This window comes from Barbus barbus, assembly GCF_936440315.1.
Source record: "Barbus barbus genome assembly, chromosome: 28".
Lineage (NCBI taxonomy): Eukaryota > Metazoa > Chordata > Actinopteri > Cypriniformes > Cyprinidae > Barbus > Barbus barbus.
This window is the reverse complement of record NC_136756.1, coordinates 6,219,084-6,239,296: the sequence shown is the minus strand read 5'-3', so window position 1 is coordinate 6,239,296 and position 20,213 is coordinate 6,219,084. Positions and strand designations below refer to the sequence as shown.

The following is a 20,213-nucleotide window of genomic DNA, read 5'->3' as shown; positions in this document are numbered from 1 at the left end:
TAAGTCATTATTCCCTGAAAATCTGGACATCCAACATGGATACCATAGGGAGGTGAAGTTCAGGAGAGATGTTGAGAAGTCAATCATCCTTTTGATTCATATCTTTTCAACTAGCCAATCCAGTTCTGAAAAAATGGTCTGCATGAATCATTCGCAAATCAGATCTGGTTCTGAAGTTTCTCTCCCCAACTCAAATCACAAATTAGGAGCCCATTGAGATGATTATTAAGGCTCTTCATCATAAGAAGCGATCATATGACTTTAGATTAAAATATAGTTATGAATCATTTTTATGGTGCTTCTGTGCAGCTTGAAAGCTCCACACTCTATTCATTGTAATTCAGTGAGGGACAGAAAAAAAAAAGAAAAGTACATTACTCAATTTCTCCTTTTGTGTTCCACAATGTCAAACAGGTTTGGAACAATATTATGGTATGACAGAATTTAGATTTGTTTTTTGTTTTTTTTGTAGTCCAACCAAAAAATGAGTCCATCATCATCTACTCACCCTCATATAGTTTCAAACCTGTATGAATTTCTTTGGTGGAAGACAAAAGATAATTTTAAGGACGTTGGCAGCCAAACAGATTTGGTGACCATTGACTTCCACTAAATGGAAAAAGGCATTTCTCAAAATGTTCCACGGATGAAAAAGTCATACAGGTTTGGAACATGAGCCTGAGTAAATGACAGAATTGTATTTTTTTTGGGCAAACAAGTGAACAAAATTGGGAAAAGGCAAATGATTAAGCATTCATTTACACAAGATGGCTACACAATGAAGCAACAGAGCAATACAGCACAAATAAAGCACATTCTACAACAGTATAATAAACCACAGAAATACAGTACTATCAACATCTATGACAGCTACCACTGACAAACACAAACCTTGTTTCCAAAAACATCACTATTAGCCCTTCAATAAACCAAACATATCTCTGAGAAATGTCAGAAGTCTAATGGTTCATAAATAAATTGAAAGGAAGAGCTACTCCTTATTTTCTAAAGGCTGTCAATTTCATAGGCAAGTTTTAATGTGATAAATATATTAATAATTCATCTGAGCTCATTGATAAAAATGTTCATAGACCAAGAATGCTCTTTAATACTATAAATGCAGTTGTGAATCCATCTCTTTGTAATTACCTTTCTGAAACAGTTGATATGTGTGAAAGGTTTTGTTATTTTTTTGTAGAGAAGATAAAAATATCAGGCCTGTTACTTATGATCCTGCTGTTCATTCAAATCACAGTGCTACCTTTAGCCAGTTCAGTTCTGTTTCCTTTTCTTTCCTACATGAGATTAATCAGCTAAAGCCGTCTGGGTCTCCTTGTGATGTCATCTCTCCTCGTCTTTTTACAGAAGTTTTTGATGTGGCTGGCCCTGTTTTTCTAGTTTGTATTAATAAGTGTGTAGAATCAGGAATTGTACCTGACTATTTAAAGCAATGCAATTCTTAAACCTCTTTTAAAAAGTCCTAATTTGGATCCAACCGTTTTATCTAACTTTAGGCCCATCTCTAATATTTATTTTTTTATCCAAAATTTTTCACCAGCTGCAGAGATTTTTGAATGACAATAAGATTTTTGATGTTTTCCAATCAGGTTTTAGAAAGTTTCACTCTACAGAGAAAGCACTTGTAAAAGTTTTAAATGATGTTTTAATGACCACTGACTCCGGTGACTCTGTTGTACTGGTACTATTAGATTTATGTGCGGCATTTGATACAGTTGACCATGAGGTTTTGCTTGCTCGGCTAGAGCAAGTTGTGGGCATCAGAGGAACTGCATTACGTTGGTTTCAGTCATATTTTAAAAATAGAAGCTTCTCAATCAATATTGGACGATATTATTCTGGGGCGGTCCCCCTGACTTGTGGGGTCCCCCAAGGCTCTATTTTGGCCCCTTTATTGTTTTCTTTATATATGCTTCCTTTAGCCTCTATTTTTGAAAAGCATGGCTTGTACCATCACTGCTATGCAGACGATACTCAATTTTAAAATGGTGTAGACTCTCTCTGTCTTTCCGATGTCAAAGCTTGGATGTCATTGAATTTTTTTTATCTAAATGAGAGTAAAACCGAGATCATTGTGTTTGGCTCTTCTGAAGTCCCAAACATTTCTCATGTACATTTTGGTGTTCTATCTCCTCCAGTTAAATCAGGTGTAAAAAACGTGGGTTTCTTTTTTGATAGTGCACTTAAATTTGATAAATTGAGTTGTTAAATCAAGTTTTTATCAGTTAAGAACATTGGCTAAAGTGAAGACTTTTCTTTCTTTTGAGCACTTTGAAATGGCAATTCATGCTTTTATTTCTTATAGAATTGATTATTGTTATTCCCTGTATCTGGGAATAAACAGTTCTTCAATATCTAGAATACAAATGGTCCAAAATGCGGCTACATGTCTTTTAACTAGTGTTCGTAAATACGAACATATTACTCCTGTGTTAATGTCTTTACATTGGCTCCCAGTACGCTTTAGAATTGATTTTAAAGTGCTTTTGTTTGTTGTTTTTAAATGTTTAAATGGCCCTTACCTTTCTGACTTGTTGTGTGAATATCATCCGGAAGAACTCTTAGGTCTGCCAACCAGAGTTTGTTGACTGTTCCAAAGTCAAAATTAAAATCTAGGGGTGATCGAGCTTTTGCCATAGTTTCCAGTCCATATTAGAACTACACCAACATTACATACTTTTAAATCAAAGTTAAAAACGCTCTTCACTATAGCCTGAGTTGTGATGTTGTTTGTTGTCTGATGTTTGGCTTGGTTTATACATGTTTTTATAAGTTTTTTACAACATTGTACAGCACATTGGTCAACTGTAGTTGTTTTTAATTGTGCTTTGAGACTTAATAATATGTAAATTGACAGCCCTACATTTGTCTTTTGTTATCGCACTTCCATTTAGTTTTGATGTGAATTTATGAAAGTTGCGCTAGCAATAGACAGCTGACCCTAATAAGCATCGAAAGCCATGGAAACAAGGAGGTTACAGAAAACACAATGACTGAACTGAGATCAGAGTACAGACGTGAGTCTTACCTTCAGGATGAAGGAAATGGTTGGCATTAAATTCAGGATTAATACAGCAATGCACTAAGATTTAGTTAAAACAGTGCTGACATCCTAACACACTGCACAGATTATCTGTGTAACATGTGCTTTTGTTTGCGAATATATACTCAACAGCACTCATGAGGCAGGATGCAAAGTGGGGGGGTATATCATATCCTGAACTCTGGTCTCTTTAGGTCTGCTGCTGTCTCTCTCCCTGTCAGTGTCCTCATCTGATGCCGTGTTTTTTTTTTTTTTTTAGCTGCAAGGCATGAACACACACACTTTTCTGTCACCGAGCACATAACTTTACACTACTTTGCCAACTTAAATGCCAGGTGAATAGGCAAACTAGCTTGAAAATGATGTAGTTTTAGGATAACGTTATTCATGTTAGATATTTCCCAAAGGTCTGCACTCAGTCACATACGACAGCTGCACGATTCTGGATAAATTGAGAATCACAATTTTTTTTTGTCTCAAACAGAGATCACGATTCTCCCACGAAACAAAATAATGTGACAAAATATCATTGCTGTCTATATAAAGTGTTTCATTTGAACAAATTATTAAACATTTAAATTAATATGTATTTATAATATATTTAGTTCATATTAAAATGATGAAAAAGTGGTTTGAATGAATGATTTAATGTCTCACTCATAAGTACTTCACTTGTTTCTTTACTGGATGAATCAGAGTTTTTAAACGAATCTATTGATGAAGCGCCAGTTAACTTTCAAAAGGTCTATTCTGATCGCTACCATAAACATCAGTGTTTATATCTGAACTATTAACTTATGAATGACTGTAATACAGAAATAATACTGTGTAGTTGAAAAGACTGTTTGTGAAGCCGTTACCCAAACACGGTATTTATTAGACACGGGCGAAGCTCTAGTGCAAATATATCAGTATTTATCCAAGTACGTGCACTTTTTTGGACTAAAAACCCTAATATTAAGACGCCGTTCAGTGAGTGCAGCTATATGAACACTAATAAACCGCAGCAGATCTGACTGAATATGAATGTGTGCTTTTATTCTGTTCACAGTTCGTCTAGAATATCAATGCGATCACGTCGACTCCAGAGGATCAAGTTAACTCAACTCAATATTTTAACTTTCCACATCCACCCCAACCCGTTTCCCTTAGTTGTAAGTACCGTGTGCACTGTCCTCTTTTAAGAAATCAGACAGCGGGAGTAAAAAAAAGGTACGAGACCGAGCAGAATTTTGTTTTGCTGTCTATTTGCAGTCTCTTTTTAATGATAGGTTACGCATTTGTCAATCATCCCACTTGCTAGATGGGGAATGAACCCAGCGCTCTGATTGGTCGAAGTGCTCTTTCATCGCTGTTGCTTGATTTCTTTGTGCTGCACAAAGGCGTCACCAGGTTTTTGCGTAGTTTAAAGTGACAAATGGTACCTGCGTACTTTGAGGTCAACATGCGTGCCCGCTACGCAAAATGTGTACAGGTTGGCAGGTCTGGAAATGCCACTAAACATCTGTGCTACTGAATATGTATTGATTTGAAAAAGACCAAAATATACAATGCAGAACAAAACTATGAAGTGGCCTTAAAGAGAAAAAAATTATTTCTCTCATTTATACAACCTCAAGAGTCATGTCTGATTTTCTACTGTAGAACATTAAATTATATTTTAAGAAAAGTCTCTATTTTTGTCCATAAAAAGGAAGTCAACGGTCATTGCAACTGTTTGGTTACAAACATTCTCCACAGGGAAAAAAAGAAGATCATACAGGTTTGGAATGACATGAAGGGGTAGAAATGACAGGATTTTCATTTGTAGGGAATTTTAAATATAGCCTTCATATTTTGAATAGATGCTGTTTATCAGAAGTCACATAAAACTATATTTTGATAAAAGCACTGTTTGAAATATTAAACTGGCGCACTCATGTGAGCTAACTCTCAATCCCTCATTGAGCAATATGTTACAATAAAGGACAAAGTGCCTGTTACTATAGAAGTTAATTTTAATTACAACATTGGCACATTCATCCTTAAAAGGTGAAGAACAGAGAATTAAGCTAATTAATAAAGCACTCATTTAAATGAAAGGCAAAGCATCATCTATCCCAGCATGAACACCTACTTGTACATGATAAATTGAAAACCATTACCATTTTATTGCCCATCAGTCTCCTCCAAACTGCCAGCACGTTATACAGGAGTCTAGTAATATGCCAGTGAGCTGTTAGAAATGTGTAATATACACTAACCTTCAGAAGTTTGTGCAGTCAGTAAGATTTTTGTTTGTTTTTAAAAAGATGCTTTAAAAAAAAAATCTCTTATGCTCACCAGGACTGCATTTATTTGATAAAAAATACAGTAATATTGTGAAATATTATTACAATTATAGAAATGTTCAATATTTAGAAATGTAATTTATTCCTGTGATGCAGCGCTGTATTTTCAGCATCATTACTCGTCTTCAGTGTCACATGACCCTGCAGAAATCATTATAATATGCTGATTTGTTGTTCAAGAAACATTTCTGATTATAATCAATGTTGAAAACATTTGAAACTTTTTTTTTTTTGTTTTTTTTTCAAAGACTTGTCTTTACTGTCACTTTTGATCAATTTAATGCATCCCTGCTGAATAAAAGTATTCATATATAATTTTTTATTATTATTTAACTGACACAAAATTTTGAACTGTAGTGTAATGGAAATTAAGCGAAAATCTTCTGTAAAGTCACTGCATTTTAATGTGGCACATACAACAAAGATTAGGACACAACTATCTTTTCCCATCTACACTTTTATTTAATATCCTCAGAATTTTCATTGTCGCATAAAAACTGAAAGAATTCGGCGCTTGATAACATACGGAAAAATGGATAAATCCATGGCATTCCAGTATAGATTAGACTTTTTGTTGTTGTTGTTGTCATTATTTTCTCCTGACATGGACTCTAATACACACTACAACACAAGACAAACAGCGCTAAGTGCATATCTAAGAGTAACATGAGCACTACAGTCAGATTGCATAGGTCAGCCACATTAAAACAAGCAAAGGGAGGAAGAGGAAATAGAAAAAATAAATTAAGGATTTGATAACACAGAAAACTTTCAATCTCATGACAATTCATAACTATGGTGGCTAGTTTGTATGAATTTGTACAATCTCATTTGTACATTTTCGAACAATTTGCTTACGTCCCACTGATGGTTAAGTTTAGGGTGGACCCTCACGCTTATGATTTTTTCGAAAAATTGCATGTTTACGCCAGGTACAAATTACATAGTGCAAATTAATACAAAATGGTCAGCTCGTAAACTAGTTATATTTTCTCATGAGATCAGGTAGTAATATTACAGAACAATGTTCTACCGATGCAACATTTGCACAAGCTTCAAACAAAACAATGACTCAAAATAAAACAATGCTCTTAGCATTTAACAAAAAAACATTCATGTATACTCTACAAGCAGTTACATCGCAAAAGAAATGATTCTGTTTTATTACAGCTTCCACACATCTAATTATGAAAATCCAAACATCATACAGTACATATAGTACAGAAAGACATATTTTCTTATATTGAGCTCTATATGGTTTTATATTTGATATGTGATGGTAAATGTGTCTTTGCAGAGATTCGTCAAGAGTCGACATGTCGGACACCTGCTGTCTACACAGCAGTGTAACATCAGCTTTAGGATAGTGATAGACTGATATATAAAGGCAATATTTCACCATTTTGAATTATTTTACATAAGCCGATAACTATACCCGATTAACAAAACCGATTAACAAAACCGATTAACTTTAAGGATGATACGCTATTTCTGTTGTCGGCTTTTTATATTTGAGTGCATGTGGAGAAAAATAGGTGTTTAATTCCAGGAATTTACAATATTTTTTTTAATTTTGTCATTAGATTGTATTATAGGATTATAGGTATTAATATCGGCTTTATAAAGCCCTGCTTTCTAGAGATTTCATTTTGGTCAGTGAATTTCTATTTTCAGCACTTTTTCATAACATTTCAAATCATTTGTGATTACTAAAAATTAGTGCTGTCAAACAATTAATCGCATCCAAAAGTTTTTGTTTACATAATATATGTATGTGTACTGTTATTTACTTATTATGTATATATAAATACACACATACATTATATATTTTGAAAGTATTTACATCTATATACATATATTATTATTATTATTATTATTATTATTATATGTAAATATATTTAATATATAAACAACATTGTTCTTAAATGTATACATGCATGTGTTTGTATTTATATATACACAGTACACACATATATTATGGATTAATCGCGATTAACTGTTTGAGAGCACTACTAAAAATTGATTCTTGTTTGGTTAAGACGAGAGCAAGTTATCTTGAGGGGTGCGTTTCCCACAAAACATCGTAATTTGCAGATTTACTACCACAGTACGATGCATCGTTGGAGAAATTAACTAGCTTGTTGCAACTGTTTCCTAAAACAGTAGTAACATGTTTGCACCTCTGTCGTTTGAACCGTGTTTGTTCTACAGTACAGGACTGTCGTTAATGACGTCATGCACAGTAATAACTTCTGCTAATTTATTGATTCAATTAGTGTCGTTTTATTATAGTTAATTTACACAAAACAACAGAAAGCCATTCATTTTTTAAATCACATTTACATGCAGTATCTAACTGGTGCATGCTTTATTCTAATACATGCTGCTATTCGGTCAGCAGTTTTCTCCACTTCGTAGTTTCTTAGAAATACCTGGCACCTGAGGACTATGCCTATTTTTGTTTCCTGTTTTGCTTTATTTGGTGATTTATTCATGCTTCTAACCACAGGTCAAGAGCTGTAGTTGCAACTACAAACATTTACAATGCAAGGAATATTCTTCCAGGAAACTGTTAACTAGTAGCAACCATAGTTGGCTAACGATGCTTTTGGGAAACGCACGCCAGTTGTTCAAAATAGATGAAGTAGTACATAACTAGGAGAAATGCTATTCGTTCCTGCAATATCCATGACTGCAAAACACAACTTTACACTTTCCCAAAAATCGGTATTGCCTGTTGAATAACACAGTTTGGTCGACAACTAGTTATTTTCCGGCAGTAACTCAAGAACGAATCGTTTTATTTGAATCTCTTATTTTTGGTAAACGTCACATAGTAGACGAGACCTCAGGAAGAGCAGTCCGTCATAGGCTCGGTCTGAACACAGTTAACTTAGAAAACTTACAAACACATCTCTGTATTAAATTGAAATCTTAAGATTCAAAATAGAGGTTCGTATTCGAGGAGGTAATGGCTAAAGATAAATAATGCTGCCTACAGGCACAGCTCATGAGGTTTTGGAACAGCTTATATTCACATTTATCATTTCAAGCCTGATAGATGAAATGTTATTGAACACTGAATCTTTTCAAAACGGCAGTACTCTGATAGTCGCTATCTGTATATTCAAGTTTATCCAAAACTGCCTTCACATGACAGGCTCAGAGCAGAAACACACAGGCAGAACGTGACAAGAAAACCCAACTGACAGAACTTTGTGCTCTAACATACACATAAATATTCTTTATCATATTACATTTATCTTGAGAATAATACATTTGTACAGAATGAGCGTACAAACTGAGAATCTGTACAATCACAGCCTAATTTACCCTCAATATGATGGATGTTTTCCTTTCAGTGCATTTACCCTTTATGTGTCTTTACATAACTGGATTGAAATTATTCATATTAAATGTATACTATGGGGGTAGCACAGGGCACAAGAATTGTCAGACATAGCAAAAAAGTAAAGAAAAAAAGAAGCATGGGGTATAAATGAACAAGTAAAAGATGAAATGAATGAAGCAGAAAATAAATGATGGGATGAAAGAACATCACAGAGGAACGAAATGATGAATACAGCTGTGACAGATTCTAACAACGGCAAAGAAAAACACCTCGACAGGTGTTCATACGTTTGACTGGTGATGACGTCTACTTTGCAGGATAAACTAAATCTAATAATGTGGGTGGGAACATTTTTACTTTACGGCTTTTAAGGACCAACACATACAAGTATGTGAACGCTAACCCGTCTAGCTCGGCTCCATTTCTGTTTTATTGGCACAGGTATTTTAAGGTAGCGTTCAGCTTTTTTAGTACTGTGGTTTGAACAACACACCTAACAAAAGTTTGCAGTATCATTCAAAAGTTTGGGGTCAGTTTCTTTTTTGAAAGTAATCAATACTTTTATTCAGCAAGGATGCAATTGATTTATCAAAAGTGAAAAAAAATTATATTTCAAACAAATTCTTTTGAACTTTCGATTCATCAAAGTAATCCAAAACCAATCAAATTTCTCACAAATATTGATACATTTTCGAATCGCTGGGTTTGCTGTAGTTTGAATAATTTTAAATTCCAAAATATTGCAACAAATCTGACGGAAATGCGGTAACATGGTAATACCATGTCTTTGCACATTCATGTGTTGTTAAGATGTTATTAATCATATGCAATATAGGTTTATTTGAAAGACATTAAATTATAAATGATATATGAGCTTAAATTCTTCTTTGACTTGTGAATACAAAAGGTATATGCTGATTTTGAATGCGTTGGGGGAGTTACTGTTTTCAATATTGATAACAATATATTGGTTTCTTGAGCAGCAACCCAGCATATTAAATAATTTCTGCTGGATCATTTGACCCTGAAGACTGGAGAAATGATGCTGAAAATTCAGCTTTACCACAAAAATATTTCACAATATCGCTGTTTTTACTTTATTTTTATCAAATGAATGCAGCCTTGACTTGACAGCCTTGGCCGAATTTTAAAATATCTTACCAACCTCAAACTTTTGAACTGAAGCGTATTAAATCAAATCCCTCCCTGGATTACTTCTCATCGAATAGTTAGTTTTATTTTGAAACGCCACATGATCGAAGATAAAAGAATGTTGTCTTTAAAGTCAATTTTTATATCACTCCTAGCTGAGCCGTATATTTTGGAGGTTGACATAAATAATCACTGGTTGCCATGTTTTGACATCCTGAAGCATGAAGCATAAATCAATGATAGAGTGATGAGAATGTTTATGGATCGGCAGAAGAGAGACATACAGCGAATGTGAAAAGAATGTCAAAGGGAAATGTGCGCAAGGGTGGACAGGGTTTATGGGACTACTTCAGATTGAGGTTTTTAAGCTCTGGCTATATTTGTAAGAATTGCACGCTGCCCTCTCCCTGTCTCTCTATTCATCTGCCTCTCTCTGTTTCCTCTACAAGTCGATGAGTTGGTCCACCAGCAGAAGGGAGCGTGCCAGCGAGGGCAGACTGGTCTCAGAACTGCCGCTGTTGCTGCGCGAGTGACCACCTAGAACATGCCGGAAAGAGGAAAAGAGAAAGAGTGAGGGAGAGAGAAAGGAAAGGAGGTGAGAAACGAGAAGTGTGAGAAAGAATGAGGATGAAAAGAAGATGTTGACGGAGCGGGAGTGAGGGATGAGGGGTGAGAAAAGAAAAGAGGAAAGAGAAAAAGCAAAAACCAGATGAATAGCAGGAAAGAGAAAGCATAAAAAGGATAAAAGATAACAGAGCAGCATCAAAGTAAGGATTATGTGTGGGAATAGCGGAATATTTTAAAGAGCATGGCAAGAAAGAAAAACAAAAGTCTTAAGGGGGAATTATGTTCTCTGTAAAGCTACTCATAGTTCATAGGTTATAGTTCACATTTTAATTTAATATATTATTTTTGTTGTGCATGACTTCCACTTACTTGAATATTTTATGGATGAAAAAGCCAAGTCGTATTTCAACCCAAAATCAAAAGATATAAGCTATAATATTTTGCATGAAGAAATGTAAGTAATTCATACGGAAGTTCTAAGCGGCCATGCATTATTATAATTTTTCTGTCTTGTTTTCTCGTGATCACGACATAACAAAAGTTGTTGATCTCAACGTAAAAACCGTTTTCTCACGACGTAATTGTAGCTATCGTGAGAAAATCAGGGTCGCTATATTGTCTTCGACGATAAAGTTGCAGACCCGACAGCCTCCTTCTCAAGTGTCGAACACTTATGTGTAAGTCGTCAATCACTGACAGACACAGAGCTATTTCAGTTTGAGTGAGTCCCTGATCAAAGTAAAAGCGAATACGATCATCCATGATGCTGCTTCTATAGCATTTTCTCATGCCGAATACACAGAGAAAATTAAGTCGTGATAACGACAAAACAACTTTCGTTATGTCGAGATCACAAGTAAACAAGACAGAAAAATTATAATAATGCATGGCCGCTTAGAACTTCCGTAAATTCAAGCCAATTTTAGTTTTTTTTTTTTTTTTTTTTGACAGTTTCCCTAAAACTCATTACACTACTGTCAAATGTTTGGGGGCAGTAAGATTTTTTTATGTTTTTGAAATTCTTCTTATTTCTATTTTTTATTTTTTTCAGGATTTTTGAGGAATAGAAAGCTAAACAGAACAGCATCACATCTGAAACATTTAACATTTTACATATACACATATATATATACATACATATACTATATATACATACAGTGCCCTCCAAAAGTATTGGAACAGTAAAGACAAAATTGCTCTGTTGGCTGTGGAGTCAATACATTTAGCACCAAGAAAGCACAGCAGCGTCTCTACTTCTTCCACAAACTTAGAAGAGCCAGAGCCCCGGCCCCCATCATGTGGACCTTCTACAGAGGCACCATCGAGAGCATCCTAACTAGCTGCATCACTGTGTGGTATGGCGCTTGCAACGCATCCTGCCGCAAGTCACTTCAGCGCATAGTGAGAGCAGCTGAGAAGATCGTTGGTGTCTCTCTCCCCTCCCTCCAGGACATCTACAGCACCCGTCTCACCCGCAAAGCCCTCCGCATTGCAGGCGATCCCACCCACCTGACACACAGCTTCTTCAGTCTGCTGCCATCAGGGAGGAGACTGCGGAGTCTCCAGGCGAGGACCAGCAGACTGAAGGACAGCTTCATACATCAGGCTGTCAGGAAGCTGAACTCCCTCCCGTCCTTGCCCCCCCTCCCCTCTTTTACCCCCATGCAACACTGATACTACGACTTTTTATTTTTCTACAATGTCCTCAGACTGATAAGCTCCTCTTACACACACACACACATATATATATATACACTCTATACATATACACATATCTGCACAGTTTTGTTTTATTTAACTGGTTTGCACTCTATCTGCCATGTGCCTTATGCTTGATCTCTTACTTTGTTCTACAATATTCTTATTTGTATATATGTATAGTTGTATGTACATATGTTTAAAACTGTATTTATCTGTATTTGAACGTCTACTGTCAGTGTCTTAAATGTTAACTGCATGGACCAAGGGTCTGAGAGTAACGCAATTTCAATTCTCTGTATGTATGTGCCGTATATGTGGAAGAATTGACAATAAAGCAGACTTGACTTGACATTTTATTATTGGGTGATTCAACACATAGATGTTTTACCAGCTAAGAAGGTCAGCACTTTTAGAGTTCATCCCTCTATCTGATGTGAGCATAAGTATTGGGACAGTTGCCTCTCAGGTCTTTCTAAGTGATCAGCTGTGTCCTGTTGCATTAATTCATCAGATATTAAAAGCAGGGAATGTGTCGTATCAGTTATATCCATTACTTCTGTATTCTGAATCTTGCATTTGATGATGACACACAAACCAGGATGAAGATGAGGGAGCTGACTTTGAGAGAAAAGCAAGCAATTTGGATGCTAAAAGAAAAGAGGAAGTCAATTAGAGCTCTAGCAAAAACAAAGGGCACGGAGAAATCAAGAGTTTGGAAACCACCAACAACCAACAACGACCTGATCGGCTGAGAAAACAACAGTAGTTGATAACAGACAAATCATAAAAGCTGTGAAAATGAACTCTAAAAGACGTGTCTGTAAACTCGCCAACAACTTCCAGAAAGCTGGGGTGATGCTCTGACAATCTACTGTCCTCAGGAGACTTTGACACAGAATTACAGATGCTACACAGCAAGATGCAAACCTCTGACCAGCACCAAAAATAGAAAGACAAGATTAGAGTTTGCAAAAAAGCACAAAGGTGAGTCAGAAGAGTTTTGGAACTGTGTTTATGGACCGATGATGAGACAAAGATGAACCTTTATCTAAGTGACGGGAAAGCAAAAATGTGGAGAGAAAAAGGGAACTGCAATGATCCCAAGCATACAGCCTCATCTGTGAAGCATGGTGGAGGTGGTGTCATGGCATGGGGATGCATGGCTGTCTCTGGAACAGGCCCTCTCAACTTTACTGATGACTTAATCTATGATGACAGTAGCCGAATGAATTTGGAAGGGTACAAAACCATCTTTCCTACCAATAATTCAAGAAAATGCCACCAGATTCATTGGGAAGTGCTTTATATTGCATCAGAACAATGACCCAAAACACCCTGCCAGTTCAGTCAAGGAGTTTATAAGAGCAAAGAAATGGAAAGTGTTAGATTGCCCAAGTCAATCTCCAGATTTAAATCTGATTGAACATGAATTTCTCCAGCTGGAGAGGAGAGTAAAGGCAGAAACTCCCCAAAACAAGCAATAATTGGAATTGGCTGCATTAAAGGCTGGGAAAAGTATTTCAGAGGATGAGACCAAGAGTCTGGTGATGTCTATGGGTCACAGACTCACTGCTGTGATTGTGTGCAAGGGATCTGCAACTAAATAATAGCTTTTAATCTTTTATATCTGCCTTATGTTCAACTGTCCCAATACTTATGCTCACATCAATGAGTGGGATGAACTCTAAAAGTGCTGTTCTTTTTATTTGGTAAAACATGTATGTGTTGAAACGGCTAATAATAAAATGTGACATTCTGTAGTTTTGTCTCATATTTATCTTTTAATCATATTTGCAAATGTCTTGACTCCACAGCCAACAGAGCAATTTTGTCTTTACTGTCTCAATACTTATGGAGGGGACTGTATATATATATATATAGTTTTTTTATGTATTTTTTTATTTTACTGCTAATTTTTATCAATTGAATGTATCTTTGCTGATTAAAAGTACTAATTTATATATAAAAAAAAAAAAAAAAAACCTCTTAGTGATCCCAAACTGTACATACAATAAATATATAAATAAAAAATATATTAATTCCTGTTCAAATTATTTTAGCAGTATTTTTTAATGAGAATAACCACTGACAATAATGGGCAAAAAGATCACTAGACCAAAATAAAAAAACTAATTACAACAATAAAAAGACATTATGGTACTGAGAATTTGCCAAAATAAAAAAAGTCACAATGCAAAACATAATTGCCTTTTTTTTGTTTTTTGATTTTGGGGTGAAATATGATCCACACATGTTTTTTGTGAAGACAGTGTTTCCTATGCTGTTTCTCTACTCCAATAACGTCTTAACGGTTTAATAACGTCTAACAGTACAAAACCACTTTCTGTTTGATAAGTTTGCAACCATACTTCTACACTTCGGGGTGAATTAGATGCATGTGCTCTCTTCCAGAAACTTTTGCTGTTATCTGAACTCCCTTACCTTGGCTGGAGCTTTTGGAGATAAGCACTGGAATTGGGTCAAACTGGTTATCGGCGCTTTGGTCCCCAGTCTCAGAGGACTGGAAGCCTGAGAGAGCCTGGTGAGCCGGATCAGGGGCTGCAGGAAGAGGTTAGTGCCACAGCAGACCGGCAGAGGGAAAACAAAATAGGAAGAGATTAGGAGGAAAGTTTGAGAGAGGGGGAAAAGAGAGTGACGAGCATAGATAAGCAAGAGCAGGTGGGTAATGCAAGTAACGTCCTAGATGAGCATTAAGAGACTTTCAGAAATATGGAGTGCTTCATTTCAAGGCCTATTCTGAGCACAGAGCACAAACCATTTTCACCCTTTAACTCAGCATGTTGGCTAATTTCATTTATTTGCTCAAAATCTAAAACCTTTTCTTGATTAAAATTGGTCTCTATTTCTGCTGCTGTGTTTTGAAACCCATTATGAAATCTCATTGGTTGAAAATCATGCTACACTTTCTGCACATTAAAACATCAAATGCTCCAATTTCTATGTTTGCTGTTGCTGGTCAGGGTATTCCAGAGAGCAGGTTATGTGATATGCCCAGGTATGGAAGGTAGATAGACAGACAGAAAGATAGATATGTTAATTATAAAGCACTAATATAAGTAATACATAAGGTAATATTATTATTCTATTATGGGTTTTTATATTTTTATTGGCATACATAATGGTTATCTGTGTGTATAAATTATAAAACACTATTATGACAATTATGGCAATATTTATTGTATTATATATATATTTATTACATTTTATTGTCATCTAACACATGGATCTGCATTTTCTATAATGTATTTCTATAGTAAAAATAAATATCTAATATGACTTATTATATAACTAGCATCAAACAAAAAATATAATTCTTATTCTCAAGGATTAAAGATTAAACGAAAAAAGAAAAGAAAAAGAAAAATGACTGCACAACCACCAATAAAGTGGTGATATGCACTAAGTATGCAAATGACCTTTGAACAGAAGAAGGAAGAAGTAGTATGGTGCGCTTTTTCTTCCAAGCGTTCTTAGCTAATATCTTGACTGAACTTACTCCCGAATGTGTTTTTGGAACCAGCATACCTCAAATAAGCAAGGTTTGGGTTAATCAAACGAGAGTTCAGGGTATATGTTACACTCCAGTATAGTTTTGAAAGTCTATTTTTTTCATCAAGGCATTTATTTCATCAAAAATGCGGTAAGAACAGTAATACTGTAAAATATTACAATTTAAAAGGACTGATTTCTATACGAATATATTTTTTTAAATGTTGAATTTTCACCATCATTATTTCAGTCTTCATGATGTAACAGAAGATTAAACAGTTGTGCTCCTTGATATTTTTGTGGAAAAACCATATAAATGCCTTTACTGTTACTTTTATCAATTCAATGTTCATTGCTGGGAAGGAAAACTAAATTCTTAAGAAATAAAGAAACCTTACTAAGCTTAAACTTCCGAATGGTAGTGTACTTAACATGCATTCTTGTGTTACTGTGGCAAAACATCTGTTCCATTAAACTGGATGTGTTCAGGAGTACAGACAAAAAGCTGTAAATATCATTAAGAAAAAATCTACTTAACATTTTCTGTTGCTCAGTCATTACAGAAGTTGAACTAACCTTGGAAGAAGACGGTTTATAGAAGCTCTATGCTTTTGGCAGAGACTTGTATCTAACGCAACCAGCATTGCATTCAATGTTTACATTATAATAGTTCCCTGGAAATTAAACCTGTGACATTGATGTTTTTAGCGCCATGCTCTACTGTTTCGAGCTGGAGTAAATTACACAAATGTGTAAAATCAACCTTGCATAGCTATTAGTGTTATGCCCAGACAATTGGATAAGCCAAATATACAAAAACAAAACTCCAACCTATAACTTGTTACATATACAACATGCAATGAGGTGAGTGTGCATATGTTTCTTACCCTGGTGGAACTGCCCACTACTCAAAGCAGTAGTAGTAAACTGGTCCATAGATGGTGTAGGGAGAGATGAGGGGGATGAGGCCAGTATTAGACCCCCAGTGGAGGGGTGGGAGAGAAGCGGCCCATCCAAAAGAGAATCCTGTCCAACCAAGGATTCTGGAGGACACAGGGCAAGCGTGAAGAATAGAGAACAGAAAGATGAATTACAAGAGAAATAGAATATTGAGAACAGAGAGAGTGCTGAACAAAAAGACATCCACAAAGTTCAGATGCAACAGATAAAATAGAGTACAAAGGAAACATGAAGAGAGAAAGGATGAGGAGAAAGTGGCAGTGAGAACTAAAAGACAAGCTCTGCCGTAGAAGTGAAAAAGGTCCACAATACTCTACAAAAGCATGATTTTGCCAAAACAAACACAAATATCTGCTGTAGTCTTCATTTTTCTGTCATAGTGGAGCAACAGTTTAGTAAAAAGACACTGCACACACTCCTAAAATGTTGGCATGTTTAGAGCAATGCATTTACCAAATATTATTTTATTTTTTCCCAAATTATGTTTTATTACCCCGAATTCGGTGTTTTCCATTTTATGGATTCTGTTTTAAAGTTTAAATACATTTTAATAATCAAAAAGGATGTCTAATCAATTGCATTAGTAAACTTTACAAATTCAATATGATTTTTTGTTTAGTTTTTTCCGATTCAGATTCATATCTGAATAGCAGTCATTGTGTGGTTTCATATTCACAGACACTAGTCCATATCACATTTATTTATTCATCCAACTTTTACCAAATTCCCCATTATTCAGTAAAAAGAAAATGTAAGACTGCTGTATATTCCAGTCAAAAATAATTGCTACTAAATAAATGCTACCAAGTTTCAAAATAGTTTTTTGGGGGCCACGACGATATCAGTGAAAATATCGAATTATGCATGCAAATGAAACAAATAACTAAGTACAGCCAACTGGCCCACAATAAGAGACACTCAAAATAACCATCAATGAAGTTAAGTGATACACACTGGGATGTAGTTAGCTGTTTGGGCACCAGGTGGCTCTACTGACAATATAAACAGACAAAATAACACACTCCAACTTGAATTGCATGCATCAATTTCAGGAAAGGTGACACAGCACTTTGTGGCTTTTAAAGAAATATTATGTAGGTCATCACTCTAGTGTGACCAACAATGTGCCATTGGTTCAGTCTTTTTGCTGCCAACATAATTAAGTACTCATCATTCAACCAAACCCCTCCACATGTTCTCATCAACAAGCAATGACAAGTTATATCACTGCTAGGTGAGGTCATGTGCTTGTTGTGCAGAACCCATCAGCTTGTTTTCATCAGTGGACAGACTTCTGCTGTTATTGAGTCTCTTTTTTAAGAACACTATAGTGAATAAAGGACTTGCTGTATTTCCTGGCACATAGAAAATGTAGTAAATCTAGAGCAGGAAATGTGCCAAAGCAATCTCAATGAAATGATAACATGCTTATTCAGTGATCACAAACTTGTGATCTATCAAGCACCACACGACAACGCTTTCTGCTTCAGTAGTGGCCTGCACTAAAGTGCAATACTTTTAAAACCATAACCATTTACAGGAAACTTGTTTCATTCTATCAGCCATGCTACCTCCTTATTGTGCTGCTACGGAGGTTCATAACTGGCAGTAATGTTATTCAGAACACCTTGCAGATTTTCCCAGCCTAATGTCAGCAGATTCAGTGCTTCAGTGAGCCGCTGTATTAAGAATAGAATCACATTTACAGAACTGCTGACCTGGTAGTGGAGCTGACCCAGGATCAGTCTGTAGAGGATCCAGACCAGGGATCAGAGAATCCATCCCAGCTGCAGAAATATAAAGAGAAAATGGGCAAATATGATGCTTTGTGTAGCAAAGGTACAGGTGAGAGAGATGGCCATGGTGACATCAATTCACACCATGCATGAAGTAGCACTCTCTAAACCAGATCTCTTAAATATATACAGATGAAGACAAAGTTTACAGCAACTATACAGGTGGAGAGATGAGACCGCGGTGAGGTTGTAAGTACAGAACGGACAAGAAGGAGTAGGCATTAAAAGGGATGATTAGGGACATCCAGGAGTTCCAGGTGTTACTCTGAGCTGAACTGAGAAAACAATCAACATTAAAAGACCAACGGAGGCCAATGAAGGCCAATAACGCTATGTATCGGTTGGTTATAGCCAAAAAACATTAATAAAAAGACAAGCCGCTGGTTACCATGACTACAGTCTGCAGGGCTGAAGGGGTCATTCAAGGGAAGGTCAGGGAGAATCAGGGAGGCAGAGGGCTCTGGAGACTTCAAACCCTCAATCAACTTCTCTACTTCATGAGAGAAGAGGAGACAGTGAGAAGGAAAGAGAGGCGAGAAGGAGTGAGGAGGAAAAAATAGGAGAGGAGTCAGTAAAGAGAGGTGAAGAGGAGAGGAGAGGAGAGGAGAGGAGAGGAGAGGAGAGGAAAGGAAAGGAGAGGAGAGGAGACGAAAGGAGAGGAGACGAAAGGAGAGGAGAGGAGACGAAAGGAGAGGAGAGGAGAGGAGACGAAAGGAGAGGAGAGGAGACGAAAGGAGAGGAGAGGAGAGGAGACGAAAGGAGAGGAGAGGAGACGAAAGGAGAGGAGAGGAGACGAAAGGAGAGGAGAGGAGACGAGAGGAGAGGAGAGGAGACGAAAGGAGAGGAAAGGAGACGAGAGGAGACGAAAGGAGAGAAGAGGAGAGGAGACAAAAGGAGACGAAAGGAGAATAGAGGAGACGAAAGGAGAGAAGAGGAGAGGAGACGAAAGGAGAGGAGAGGAGACGAAAGGAGAGGAGAGGAGACGAAAGGAGAGGAGGAGACAAAAGGAGAGGAGAGGAAAGGAGAGGAGAGGAGACGAAAGGAGAGGAGAGGAGAGGAGAGGAGAGGAGAGGAGAGGAGAGGAGAGGAGAGGAGAGGAGAGGAGAGGAGAGGAGAGGAGAGGAGAGGAGAGGAGAGGAGAGGAGAGGAGAGAGGAGTTAAGTAAAGTGTTGCTCATAAGGAAAAAGGATATTTGTTTAGAGAGTTAGTATAAGCATTCACCATTCTGAATCCTGCAGGAATATAAGAGCACAAACTACTTTAACTGAACAACCCAAAAGAAATAAATCCTTTAAAACAAACAAGTCAGAAGGATAAAAGACAAAAGGAAACATGGAAGTTTTTCAGAATGGCGTATTCTTGCACTCTTCAGTATGTACTGAATATATTGCATAGTATGAGCATTTTGTATGTCTGGTATTGCCAAATGATCTACCACATTTTCTAGAGCATGCAGTAACAACAGAACACTTGCACTTGAATTCTGAGGACCACAGGTGTATAGCACACTACAGTTTGAAAGAAACCTTTTAGTTGTGTTAGACAGGCAATCTTTATTTCACAGGCTCAGGGTTATAACTTAAGCTGGAGGAGGAGAAAGTACTCGACTACCAGACAGGCTATTAGTTAAACTGGCAAACGTCAATTTAAATCAGATGCATGCGGATCGGTTACGAATCGGACTTGTTACGGTGCTGGAGTTTTACTCACAGTCTTTGGGATAGAAAGGAGGACTTTGGGATGAGGGTATGGGGAGAGGAAGGGGTACTCAGGTCACAGAACAG

At 36.5% G+C, this 20,213-nt stretch overlaps 1 protein-coding gene across 2 annotated transcripts in view; it reads right to left on the bottom strand.

The window, feature by feature from the left end:
• Positions 1–20,213, bottom strand: part of LOC306848238 (AP2-associated protein kinase 1-like) — a 56,643-nt gene that overhangs the window by 3,117 nt on the left and 33,313 nt on the right. The window contains exons 15-17 of one of the 2 annotated variants that reach the window (XM_079382659.1): positions 18,352–18,420; positions 16,561–16,716; positions 14,606–14,722 (exon numbers count right to left, since the gene is read on the bottom strand). In XM_079382659.1, coding sequence (XP_079238785.1) covers positions 14,606–14,722; positions 16,561–16,716; positions 18,352–18,420 — 342 coding nt within the window. The remainder of the gene's footprint in view (positions 1–14,605; positions 14,723–16,560; positions 16,717–18,351; positions 18,421–20,213) is intronic. The other variant, XM_079382660.1, reaches the window with a different exon arrangement.